At 54.9% G+C, this 12,111-nt stretch overlaps 2 protein-coding genes across 2 annotated transcripts; one reads left to right on the top strand and one right to left on the bottom strand.

Moving 5' to 3' along the window:
* Nucleotides 1–4,895: 4,895 nt before the first annotated feature.
* On the top strand, nt 4,896–5,499 carry S100B (S100 calcium binding protein B). Its single transcript, XM_026084827.1, has 2 exons — nt 4,896–5,033; nt 5,359–5,499. Exons 1-2 carry the CDS (start codon nt 4,896–4,898, stop codon nt 5,497–5,499), a joined length of 279 nt encoding a protein of 92 aa, XP_025940612.1.
* A 2,840-nt stretch (nt 5,500–8,339) lies between these two features.
* On the bottom strand, nt 8,340–12,104 carry LOC112975111 (zinc finger protein 239-like; the record flags this gene model as incomplete). Its single annotated transcript, XM_026084818.1, has 3 exons — nt 8,340–8,624; nt 8,737–8,883; nt 10,796–12,104. A coding segment is annotated over one exon (999 nt), but the record flags the coding sequence as incomplete, so codon positions are not given.
* Between the last annotated feature and the right edge of the window lie 7 nt (nt 12,105–12,111).

Genomic DNA, 12,111 nt, shown 5'->3' with positions numbered 1-12,111 from the left:
CGGGTCCTCGCTAGGGAGAGCTGTGCTGCTTCTCTCACGGAGTTTAAATGGATAAAGGCAACCAGAAGCAGCTTAAAACAGTGATACGGGTATTGCATTTTGGGCTCAATAGCCAGCATTATTGTTATAACGAATCTCTCAAGATGGGCTCCACAAAGAGATCTGCAGTTCCAGTTCTACCAAAATCCTTGGACAATTTATGATAATATTTGTCTATAAAAGGCAACAATGGAAGACAAACCATTTGATTTTATTTTTCTATCTATATAATGAAGCTGCTTTAAAAATTTAGAAAATCTAGTTACGAAACTTGTATTTTTAATAATTGCCCGACTTTATTGCCCAGTCTTAGTAGCTGTCGTACTTTTACCTGGGGACATCATGAGACCTCAGACAGCATGGTCAATGCTTGGCTGAAGATCCTGCATGCCTCTATATGCTTTAAAACATGTGCTTAATGCTAGACTAAAAAATGCAAGGGTACCTTAAAACTGTGGGACAGGGTCTCACATGTATCAAAAGAGGATTGATCAAAGGGCGTTGGCAAAACAGGGGCTAAATAAGGCTTTCTCTGCTGTGAGAGAAGACAGACCTGAAACGGTCGCTGAGAGCCACAATAGATTCAGTGGAAACGCAGGTGTTTTAGAAGCAGCTGAAAAAGAGTGATTTCCTTCTTCCTCTGTCCCTGTCACTGCAATCTGGATCCAGGTGGCCGGGGTGAGCGTTCAGCACCCTGCTCCACCACTGTGTCTTCCCTTTGCACACACTGCAGCCCTCTCCCGCCATGGATGCCGTCTATTCCGGGAGCCAGAGAGATGTCACAGACCGGTGCTTGTCTCATGGACGGGTTTGACGGAGAACACAGATTTTTCTAATGAACTTAAGAATAGCGTCTTGTTGTTTCAGCTGAATTCAGCCAGGAATACACCGAAGTTCAAGGCCACGTTTCAGATGAACGAGAGCATCCTGGTGTTTTCAACTTCAGAGAACTTGTTGCAGCAGCAGTTTGGTGTTTTCCTAAAGGGTTGCAAAAACTGCCAAGGACACAGCGCCCGGCTGGCAGCACGGTCCAGAGCTGCTCCTCTGCACAACCCGAGTGCGGGGTTGTGCCGGGAAGCTGGACACCAGCTATTTGAAGGGCCCGTGGGGGACGTGGCAGGGAGCCAGACCAAGCCCAGGATTTATGAGATGAAAACGGACATGTGGCTACCTCCATTTGTGGTTCCCGACAGGGAGGCACCGTCTTCAGCTCCTAACCTTGCAAATCTTTGTTGGCAGGAGAGATACCCCGCTCCTCCCATGGCGCTGGCCTAGTCTCTGCTCTTGCTCAGATGGAGGCGCAGGGAACATTTGCAGAGGGGTGGCAGAGGTGACACAGGGCCCAGCAGGTCCTTCCTGGGGCAGACAGGCCCCCTCGGGCATTTTGGCCCTTCAAGCAGGGCACTGAATCGAGCCTGCTCTATCTCTCCCCATTGACTTTTACAGGCACCTGCCTGATTCCCAGATGCATCCTGGTGCTTCAGCTCCTAGGGCACATTTGAGGCTTCCCATGAGGGTCCCAGCTCATCCCCGGCTGCTGCGTTTCCAGGTTCAGAAACAGCCACAGCGACCACAGCACCAAGCTGGGGGATCTACAGCAGTCCGGTCTCTGCAAGGGTGCTCTGCGCACCGAGACCGTGAGCACAGCCCCGCCAAGCTAGAAACATCTTCTTCCCCCTCCCACCCAAATTCCTCCGCTTTCATTACTTTTCTTGCCCAGTTCAATGACCGCCAGCCTTTGTCTCACGGTCTGGCAGAGCCTGGTGCCACGACGCCGGAGAAACAAAGAAATACACTGGCTTTTCTCCCTGTGCGCGCTATGAAGAGCCCACATTGTGCTCTGCTGGGCAGAGGGAGGCAAGCAGAGCGCTGAAGTGTTGTGCTCGGCGTTGGGCTGTGTGAAACCTTCTGTTTCTTTAGACACATCAGTGCAAAGCGCTGGCAAGAAAAGGGTGACCCCGAGGAAAGCAGCCCTGCAGTTACAGTCTCCTTCGGGAAGATCAGGGCCGTGAATTTCCAAATATCGGGAGCAGCTCTTTGGGGAGCGCTGAAAGGGGTAAATCTGAAAGTGCGGATCAGTGCCGGCTCCCATGTCCAGGCCTCCGTGACTTGTCACGGGCCAGGTCAGAGGGGAACCTGGCCGGCAGAGCAGTGTTTGCAAGGGTTTGAACCTGGACAAGAAGCAGGGACGTCACTTGGAGCTGCTCGTTAGCAGCGGCAGGAAGGGGCCAAGGTCTCCAGGTTCCTGCCCGGTGCCTGGAGCTCCCTCCTAATCCCCCTGCTCCTTCCCACACTCTCAGCCACCAAGGAGCTCTTTACCTGTGAAATGTAGAAGCTCAGAATGAGCTGGGGTAAAGTGGACAGTGAGAATGGGCAGGAAAAAGAATTTCAAGACTGTTCGAGTTTTGATCTGCCAAGTGACAAGTTTTCTGTTCCATTTTAAGAACAGGTCACCTCACCGTTAAGAATGACATCAAAAAGTGAAGTGATGAGGCAGAACAACCTTGTCTCTGACTACAGTGATGTGCATTGATGCATTTCTTGGCCAAAGAACTAGCGAAAATATCGACCAAGATCAAATTGCTATTGACAGGGAAAAACACTGCACTCCTTTCCTGCTGACTGAGAGCCCCATTTGCATCCAGCTCTTAAAGGAACAAAAATATCCTTGGAAAAGCAAATGTTGCAAGATTGCTGACAGACCACCTCAGCTCTGGGAACACCACCGCCTAGGTGGAGAGCTTCTGAGTAACATGTAAGTGTTGCCTCAGTGGCTTTGGGGAAGAGGGATTGCCAGGGACTGGGTTGTCCAGCAGGCCTGTCTGAGGGCATCTGGGAGATGTTGCTGCATTTGTTTCCACTTCCATCATTTGGGTTACTCCACAGTTTGGGGCTACTTCCCATTTATTTCCCTCTGCCCAGAGCAGACCTGAGGCAGGCTGAAAGCTGGAGCAGCAGCACCTGAACATGTGTGTATCCCAGCTGCTCTTTACATTGCCTCTTCCAAGCAGGGACATTTCAGAAGAGGTCCAGGCCTTCATCCTGCCCCACAAGCACAAGGCTCTTAAGCCCCTCACAATTCTACACAGGAGCCAAATGCGGTAGAAAACGATGCTTCTGGCCTCTCCCTCATGGCTGAGACTAACCTGTTTTCTTGGCAACAGAGGTGTCCAGTTCTCAGTGGGTCACACCAATTCTGAAATTCAATAAAGTCCAAAGAAATATTGCAAATATCAATTCTGTGCTGTGGTGGTGGCATCGCCTCCAGCTGTGCCGTGCATGACGCCGTAAGGGAATCTCAGCTGGAAACTGATGTTTACAGCTTTTTTCCCAAGCAAAAGCATGTTTGGTGACTCAGGTTGGGGCACCATTGCCAAACAGTTTCTGTAGCTGGCAGGAAGGAGGTCTGAGCTCCACTTCCCGCGTGGACGTGGCTACCCAGCAGGTGCAGACAGGTGTAGGGTGCCTGCTGTCCCCCCACACCAAAATGGGGCAGCCAGCCCCACGTCAGAGGGGCACAGCAGAAGGACGAACAGCCTGGGCACAAGCTGCAGCAGGGCAAACCCCCATCCCATATAAGAAAATGAGCCCCGTCCCCCCACCACGAGGCTGGTGCAGCCCCGGGACGGGGCCCCCAGACATCGGGGGGCTCCGTGCTGCCCGCGCACACCCGGCGCCCGGCTCGGGGCAGGGACACCCCAGTGGCGGCTACCCGGGCCGCGGGCCAGCTGCCAGCCCCGGCGTCCCCACGCGCATCCCCGCGCGGCGCGGCCTGGGCCCGGTGCCCGGTGCCCGGCTCGGGGCGCCCCCGCCTCGGGCTGCCATTGGCGCCGCAGCGCTGCCCGCGGCCCCGGCTCTCCGCCCCCGGCATAAGAAGCCGGCGGCCGCCCGGGCGCCCGGGCCGCATCGCTGCGTCGCAGCCCAGCCGCCGGCGGGGAGGTGAGCGGGGAAGGGGCCGGGGGCGGCCGGACCAGGCGAGCCGCGGCGGTGCCAGGGGGGCTCCGCACGCCGGCCTCCGTGAAACGCCCCCGGAACGGGGCTCGGAGCGACTGCGGCACCGCGGAGGGTCTCAGGCCGAGGGGCGGCCGTGGGGCGACCGCGGTGCCTGCAGCGTCGCTCCTGCGGCTGCCGAAACGGGAGCCCGGGGCCAGGAGCTGCTTCGTCCAGCAGCCGCCTCCCGGGAAATAAAGCCTGCGGCTGCTCTCGGCGCTCGGAGGCTTTCGGGGGGTGGGTTTGCGCCTCTGCCCTTGAGCAGCGGCTGCTCCGTGGCGGCGGCAGGAACCGCCGCCAGCCCGGAGACCGACGCTGCCGCGAGGGTCTGCAGGGCGAGGGCGGGTGACGGACGCTGGGGCGCGGGGTTGTTTCCTCCCGCGGGCGGCACCAAAGCCGGGTGCCGCTCGGGTCCCCCCGCTGCTCGTGCGGGACGGGCCCGCGGCACCCACCGGGCGGCGGAGGAGCGGCGGGACCCCGCGCCGGGGCGGGCGAAGGAGCAGCTTTCCGAGGCGCCCGCGGCAGAGACGGACGAAGCACGGGCCAAGGCGCGGGGGGCAAAGGAGGGAGGCGACGCCGCGCGTCCTCAAGGGCGGGGGTGGCACCYGGAGAAAACGGCACGAGGAAATGGTTTCGGCCGCCCCGCTCCCGGGGGGCGTCTGCAAGCAGKGCTGGGGCTGGGGGCAGCTGACGGGGGCCCTTCCCCGCCTCCCCGGGGCTCGGTCCCCGAGCCAGAGCCGCCAGCGAGGTCTTTCCGCCGCGCTGCGAGCGCCCGGGGCCGGCGCTGGCCAAGCAAAGGCGTTTCTGGCACAGCCCGGGCTGAGGCACCCGCCGCCTCCCTCCTGCCCCAGGGCCGCGCCGCCACCATGTCCGAGCTGGAGAAGGCCATGGTGGCCATCATCGACGCTTTCCACCAGTACTCGGGCAAGGAGGGTGACAAGCACAAGCTGAAGAAAGCGGAGCTGAAGGAGCTCATCAACAACGAGCTCCCCCATTTCCTCGGCGTGAGTACGGCCCCCGGCACGCCGCGGCGCCCGGCTCGGCTGCCTCCGCTCTCCCGTGCCGATGGCGTGGGCGCAGGCGTTGCCCCCAGCCGGGCCCGGAGCAGCGGCCGCGGCTGCGGTGGGGGAGGTCGGGGCTGGGCGCGAGGGGAATCTCCTCCCTGCCCCACGACGGCACGGTCCTGCCCCAGGGGCTCCGGGGACCCCGTCCCCGCGGCACGCCTGGGCTGGGACGCGTCCGGCGGGAGGGCCAGCAGCGGGAGCCTCCTCGGAGYGGGGCTCCTYGCTCCGCCCCTGCCCCGGCAGCGGCCCCTTCCTCTCCCCCCAGGAGATCAAAGACCAGGAGACCGTCGACAAGGTCATGGAGGCGCTCGACAGCGAYGGCGACGCCGAGTGCGACTTCCAGGAGTTCGTAGCCTTTGTGGCGATGGTCACCGCTGCCTGCCACGAGTTCTTCGAGCACGAGTGAGGCGGCGAGAAGCAGCCCCGCAGCCCCGGCTCGCCCCGGAGCAACGGGCCGGCGGGGCGCTCCCCCCGGGAAACGCYGGCAGCGCTTAGCAGCTCCTYGGGGCCCCGCGTCTGCCGGAYGCCAGCAGCTTCTGCCRCTCCGTGCTCGGCGAGCACAAGCGCCCRYGCRCGCRCGAGAGGCGCTYGGCAGCGCCCGCCTCGGCAGCCRCGGGGCCYGGGAGCCTTCTCCGCAGCTCCCTCCCTTCGGCCGCATGCGTGGGGCGCGCACGGGCTCAGAGGCAGCCGGACGCTGCCGGACGTCCGAGCGCGCCGGAGAAGGGTGTGGGCAGGGAGGAGAGGGCTGACCCAGCGCGTGGTGCCRAGGCACYGGYGAAGGAGGGATGCRTCYGGCACRGCCGCCGTGCTCTAACRTAGACTAGCGCAGCCTCCAGAGCGCATGGAAACAGCGACAATAAAACGCTGCTCCGGCCCTCGGGCCGTAACCGGGCTCTTGTGGAAGTCGCCTCCTTTCCTCCCAGGCTCTGGGCTGCTCCCCGGCCCAGCCCGCGCTGCGCTGGCTGCAGGCGAAGGCTGGAGCCTGCCCGAAAGGTCCAGGGCCGTCGCTCCGCCTGGCTGCCGCCAAAGTCACCCCGAGGCCAAGCAAAGGCACCGCGGCCGGGCTGGTGGCCGCTCCGGACGTGCCGCTGCCGGCGGGGTTGTCCTCGGGCTTTGCACTAATGCATCTTTGCAAAGGCAGAACTAAAGCTGCGGTGGTTCCCGTGAAGCCTGTGCTCCTGCGTCGCTGCTGCCCAGTGCCCAGCGCGGGGGGATCYGTCAGTCAGGCCCGCGCAGCTAGGAACGGTCTAGCAGCGGCTGCGCCGACTGACGCACGATAAAGCTGCTTGGGGGCCTCAGCGTCATTTCTCTCTCATTCCCCACTGCCTAACGATTTCACGTGCCAACGACCTCAGTTTTCAGATGTGACCATCATGCTTTTCCCATCTGCCTCCCCAAGCTGTGGAAGGGCGCACAGCCAGGGACAGACATGCAAGAGAGATGTCCTGTGCTCAAGGTAGAATTAAAGCAGTTTTGACAGCCCAGGTTAGTGCTCCTTTATTAAGGAGTCATTTAGCATCCAGGTTACTCCTGCCACATTTTTAACATCCTCATCAGACCTTGGGACTGCTCTCTTTCACCTATTTCCATGAGCAGTTAGGGACCTGAAGCTGTGCATGTGGACACCCAGTGGGGACAGTCTGTCCCAGAGCATCCTGGGGTTATGCAGGGCGGATGAAGCTCTCATGACTCTGAGCCTGAGCCTGAATTCAGCAGATGGGTCTGATGTTTCAGCACAAGGAGCTGCAGGTGAGGCTGTCTGGCAGGCCTCCAAATCCCACCTGCCTTTTTCCATGGGCGAGGAATCCTTCCCCAAGACTGAGCCTTTCCAGTGGCTCCGCACAGCTTTGCAGTGGTCCTCAATGAAGAACTGAAGGTGTAACTCGTGGCTTGAGCCCTGGCAGAGCTGGTGAGGCGCAAGGCCGGCTCCCTTGTCCCTTGGCTAGCAATGAGAGCAGGAGCAGGGGGTGAAACAGTACATGCGCATGCATTTATGGCAGTAAGGCTGGTACCATCTCAGGGACCCCGTTGCTGGGACTTCACAGCAGCTTTACCTTGCACTGGAGAAAGCGCAGCAGAGCTGGTGTTTCTGGCCAGAGAGGAAGAGTGCTCGGCTTTGGCTTCCTTCGAGCGAGCACCAAGACTGCTAGCGGTGCAGGAGGCAGTGCTCAGGCTCCTGGCACCTGACCATGGCGTCCAAACTTGTTGTTGGCTTTGGAGGGCAGAGACATCACAGCAGGGTTCGTAGGAGGCTCAAAGGGCTAAAGCAACCCACCAACCTCCCAGTGGCAACAGCCTAGATACCTAAAAGCACCAGTCCTGATGGCACTGGTTTTCAGGCTCCAGCAGGGACAGACCACTCTGCAGGCAGGGAAGGTGAGAGGCTCATGAAATTATTAAATAATTTCTGGTTGTGCCCCCATCCCAGGCAAACAGTGAGGCGTGCGTTCTCCTACAAAGCCTCACTGGCCGTTCTTGAAGCCAGCGCTGGTTAGAAGGATCCGATATTGCAACGAACCCAGCAGAGCTCAGAAACGCCACGTTTTTGTCTTTAGTGCAGACTCCTGCGTGACTCTGTGGAAAGGTTAGTTTGCTAACGCGGAGCTCTGGGGTCGCTCTGGGGGACCCTCGGGGCCCGTCAGCAGCACTGTAGCAGCAGAGCCTCCTTCATGTTTGGATAGACCTGGGAGCATTGCGCTTCTGACAGCCCACAGAATAGGATGCAAGTGATGTTAATAAACCAACGTATGGTTTTTTAACATCAAATGCCCTGTTAAGACAAGAACTACTTACCAGTAATACAATACTGAAAGTTAGAAAGAGGAGAAAATACGATAAAAGGAGGAGTTTGAAGTGTTTACCAGACTCCAGATTAACTTCCAAAACTGAAGAAGTGACAGACAGGGGAGCAGATTTGGTTCATGCACGCATAATTCAAAACGTTGCCATCACCTTTTGCTCTGGGTGATTAAAATCTGCATTTTTAACTCCCTCTCCAGATCTCAGTGATAGGCAAAGCACATCTGTAAAAGGGAACCCTCCCTCTGAATTAGACACAGGATCACCAGCACTGGAGGAGCACTCACAGACCCCCACAAAAACGTTCTTCCAGAGAGAAGAGAATCTGATTTTATCGGAGTGCTGATTGTTGCTAACAGCCCATCGAAAAAATATTGTCTTGTTAATTGTTAATGGGATATGCATTCAGGCTGAGTCATACTACAGCAGCATTTATGTGCTGACAGCAAGAAAAATAGTTTACCCAACACATTTAAAAAGACAAACAAAACACGTTTTTTTCCACAAATCATCCACAAATCAAACGAGGGCTTTTGCTTTTCCAGCCCCCAGAGGAGAAACATTCCTGGCCTTGTTGGATGGCGTAAAGCAATCCCGTTAACAAAGCGCCGCGCTGTTGGGCTGCATCTCCCACGTATGGAGACTCTGCACCGCAGGTTGCAACAGCATTGAGACGTGCCTGTCCGTCCTGGCAGCCTAAGTGACATAGTCCTGCTCCCTCCGTGCATTTAGCTGGAAAACACATTTCAAAAGAAAGTGGCAGCATTTCTGTGAATGATCCATGACCTGAATATTTTTCCCCCATCAGATATTAAATCTACAGGATTTGCCTAGCCTTACTTACTGCACTGTAACAGTCAGGGCATTAGAGCATATTTTCATTTTTTCCATTCTGAAATATTCTTGGCACTGATTTTTAATGTATAAATGCTGCATCCTGGACAGCGTGGACTTCCGATCTCAGGGAGAAGGCAGCTGACAGAGCAGGAAACTACAAGAGCAAAATGGGAAGATGGAAAAAAACATTAAAGAGCGATATGGAAAGAAGAAAAATGATCCTTAAAAGGCCTGCTCTGTGTTTTCTTGCCACTAAAATTTTGATGCTGAGTGTAGGCATGCTATGTTACAAATACAGAAACAACCATTGTGCCACTGTCATCCATGTTTTGCAAAGAAAAATGCCAAAAATAAAGAAGAATTGTTATTTCGGAGTTACCTTTGCTAGCTAAGTTTTAAGAATGCTAGAAAAATCAGCAAATGCTTTTCACTTCTGGAAGCAAATGTTTTACTGCAGGTGGAGAACAGGTTTAGAAAAAAGTGACTGGAGGAAAAGATAGCAGTGTATATTATTTTAATAACATGTATCGAAATACAAAAAAGATAGAACTCTGCTTATACAGCACTGGCATAACAGAACTGGAAATAAAACCCAGTGTGCCCGCTTCCTCCTAAGTCACACAATTGGTCACAGAACAAAAATCTAAAGACTGTAGCAAAAATTTACATTAGAATTTGTCATGACAAGAAACTCTGGCTTAGAAACATCTCATCTGAAATATCTGACCGTGTAAATATTACAAGTATATTAACCAGCTGAATATAAACATCAGTTTAATATAACTTAAAGAATTATATCTTAGTATACGCAGCATCCAGTAAATTCTGAAGTGCAAAAAGTCAGAGAACTATTCATTGCAGTTTTGTTACCTGTAAATTAGTTATTAGATAGAATTCAGCTCTATTATCCGCTAACATGACTTCTGACCTGATACACTGCAATATTTTAATGTGCAAGCTTTCAGAAAATTCCTTTTCTGCCTTAAAACATATAGTTGTGAATACACTACAGAAATCAAAACCAGGCGCCTTTCCAAAAAGATCCTTAAAGTGCAAAATATGTGTTTTCACACAACGGCAGGAAAATACAGTTAGTTTAAAAAAGTCAAGAACTCAGCACAGAAAATTGGGAACATGTACTTAAAATGAACCCACTGATTCCTTTTTTTCTGCTTTAATGAATTCCTGGGTAACAATAAATGATAAAGGCTCAAAGTAGCCTCATAGTACTGTTGCTAAAAATGACATAAAGCTTATAAAATTCGGTGCAAAGTGCTGGCTCACAAAGAACGTTGCTGCAATAAAGGCAGTTTTCTTAATGTTTTTCGTCTATTTTAGAAAGATATTTACCATTCACTGAAGTCTGACCTAACACATCAGGATAAATTTAAAATATTCTGATTCGACAGCAATCGTTTCATGGCATCCCATATCATTCCCTCAATGTGAGAACTGGCTAGCGTACCAGTTACAGCAATTTGTTAATTCAGAAGAAGACAGGGCTTAGAATGCCTTTGTTACCACATTTTACATTTCAAAAAGATTAGTTAAAAAAACCCAAATCATTCTTGTAGCTTTACTACAAGTTGGTATTTCAAATGCTAAACTCATTCAAATTAAGATGAATTACAGATTTTTGACACTTGCCCTTGTAAGGTGAATAAAGTTGCTCTTTGGCAACATCACAATAAAACGCGCTGTGCTTTAAACGTATTTCATACACAGCATTATCTGGATGCTAAGTACAATGCCTTGTTGCAATCAACAGTGAGAAAAACGGAAAAGGCTCAAAGACGCTGTCCTCTGGCTATTTACAGTGCTTTTAAAAACAAATCACACTTTACAGGATAAATTCCTGCTTGTTTCTTAAATCCACTGTCAGCACCAGGGCAAAAAAAGAAGTACAAATCCATTTTCTGTAGGTGCATCCCCCCCCCCATCTTCCACAAAATTTTCCCCTTCATCTAAAACACTACAACTTAATTTGCTTCTCACATATAAAGAAACATCTCTTCTTCAACCTCTGTAAAAGCAGGTGCTTTGGTTGATCAGGAACCTTTCTCTACCTTAGAAAACGCTGCCCACATAAAACAAAACCACCGGAGCTCGTGAACTGTATGAAATTCCTCTGCAACCACAGACCATCAGCACGTGACGCCGACCCCCGGGAGCATCAGTAGATTCGTAGTTATCTGCTACGCCAAAGAGAAGCGTTTGCATTGCACCGCTGCTCAGGGAAATAATTCCGTTGGGAAATGCTCTCTGGACTAACGCTGCTGCGGCACATCCTTTCCTTTCATGGAAACTAAGCCAGCCGCTCTTCCTCCCGTGGGCCATGGCGAGGAGGACCACGGACAGTCCTTGTCTGAGTGACGTTTACTGCCTGCCCTCCTGTTCCTGCTTTGGGTCAGCCTGCTGAGGCTGCTTGAGGCTGCTGCCGAGGTCCTCTTGGTGCTGCTGTTTCCGTTCCTGCCTTTTCCTTTCGGCCAGCGCTTTTGCCCGGGTGGTCATTGACCCGGACCTAGCATCAGGCCTCTCTTCGTCCTGCTGGTGCTTTTTACAGTGTTTCTCGAAGGTAGAAATTTTGGCGTAAGTTCGGTTGCAAACCAGGCAGTGGTAGGGCCGCTCCCCACTGTGCGTCCGCATGTGCAGCTGGAGGTAAGAAGACCTGGAAAAGGCGCGGCTGCAGACGGAGCAGCGGTGGGGCTCGCGCGCCTCGTGGGTCTTCAGGTGCTGCTTCAGGGACGACGCCTGCTTGAAGGCCTTCCCGCAGGTAGAGCACTTGAAGTTCCTCTCGCCGGACTCGAGGAGCTGGTGTGACACGAGGTGCGCGGAGGAGCGGAAGTTCTTCCCGCACCGGTCGCACTTGTAGGGCCTCTCGCCGGTGTGCAGGCGGACGTGGAGGACCAGCCCGGCCTTCTGCGTGAAGGCCTTCTCGCACTGCGTGCACTTGAAGGGCCTCTCGCCCGTGTGCACGCGGCGGTGGGTCTTGAGGTGCGAGGCGCGCCCGAAGTGTTTGCCGCAGTCCTCGCACTCGAAGGGCCGCTCGCCGGTGTGGATGGCCTTGTGGCGCACCAGGTGGGAGGACTGGAGGAAGAGCTTCCCGCACACGGGGCACTGGTACTTCCGCTCGCCCGTGTGGGAGCGGAGGTGCAGGGCGAGGTGCGAGGAGGAGATGAAGGCCTTGCCGCAGAGCGGGCAGGCGTGGGGCCGCTCGCCGGTGTGCGTGCGCTTGTGCAGGACCAGCCCCGAGGAGAGGGCGAAGGCCTTGGCGCACACCGGGCAGCGGTAGGGCTTCTCGCCGGTGTGCACGCGGCGGTGCTTGGCGAGGGCGGCCGCCTGCGCGAAGGCCTTGCCGCACTGCTCGCAGCCGTGGGGCCGC

This window comes from Apteryx rowi, unplaced genomic scaffold, assembly GCF_003343035.1.
Source record: "Apteryx rowi isolate R43461 unplaced genomic scaffold, aptRow1 scaffold_650, whole genome shotgun sequence".
Lineage (NCBI taxonomy): Eukaryota > Metazoa > Chordata > Aves > Apterygiformes > Apterygidae > Apteryx > Apteryx rowi.
The sequence above is the reverse complement of the archived record's forward strand: the minus strand, read 5'-3'. Positions and strand labels throughout refer to the sequence as shown.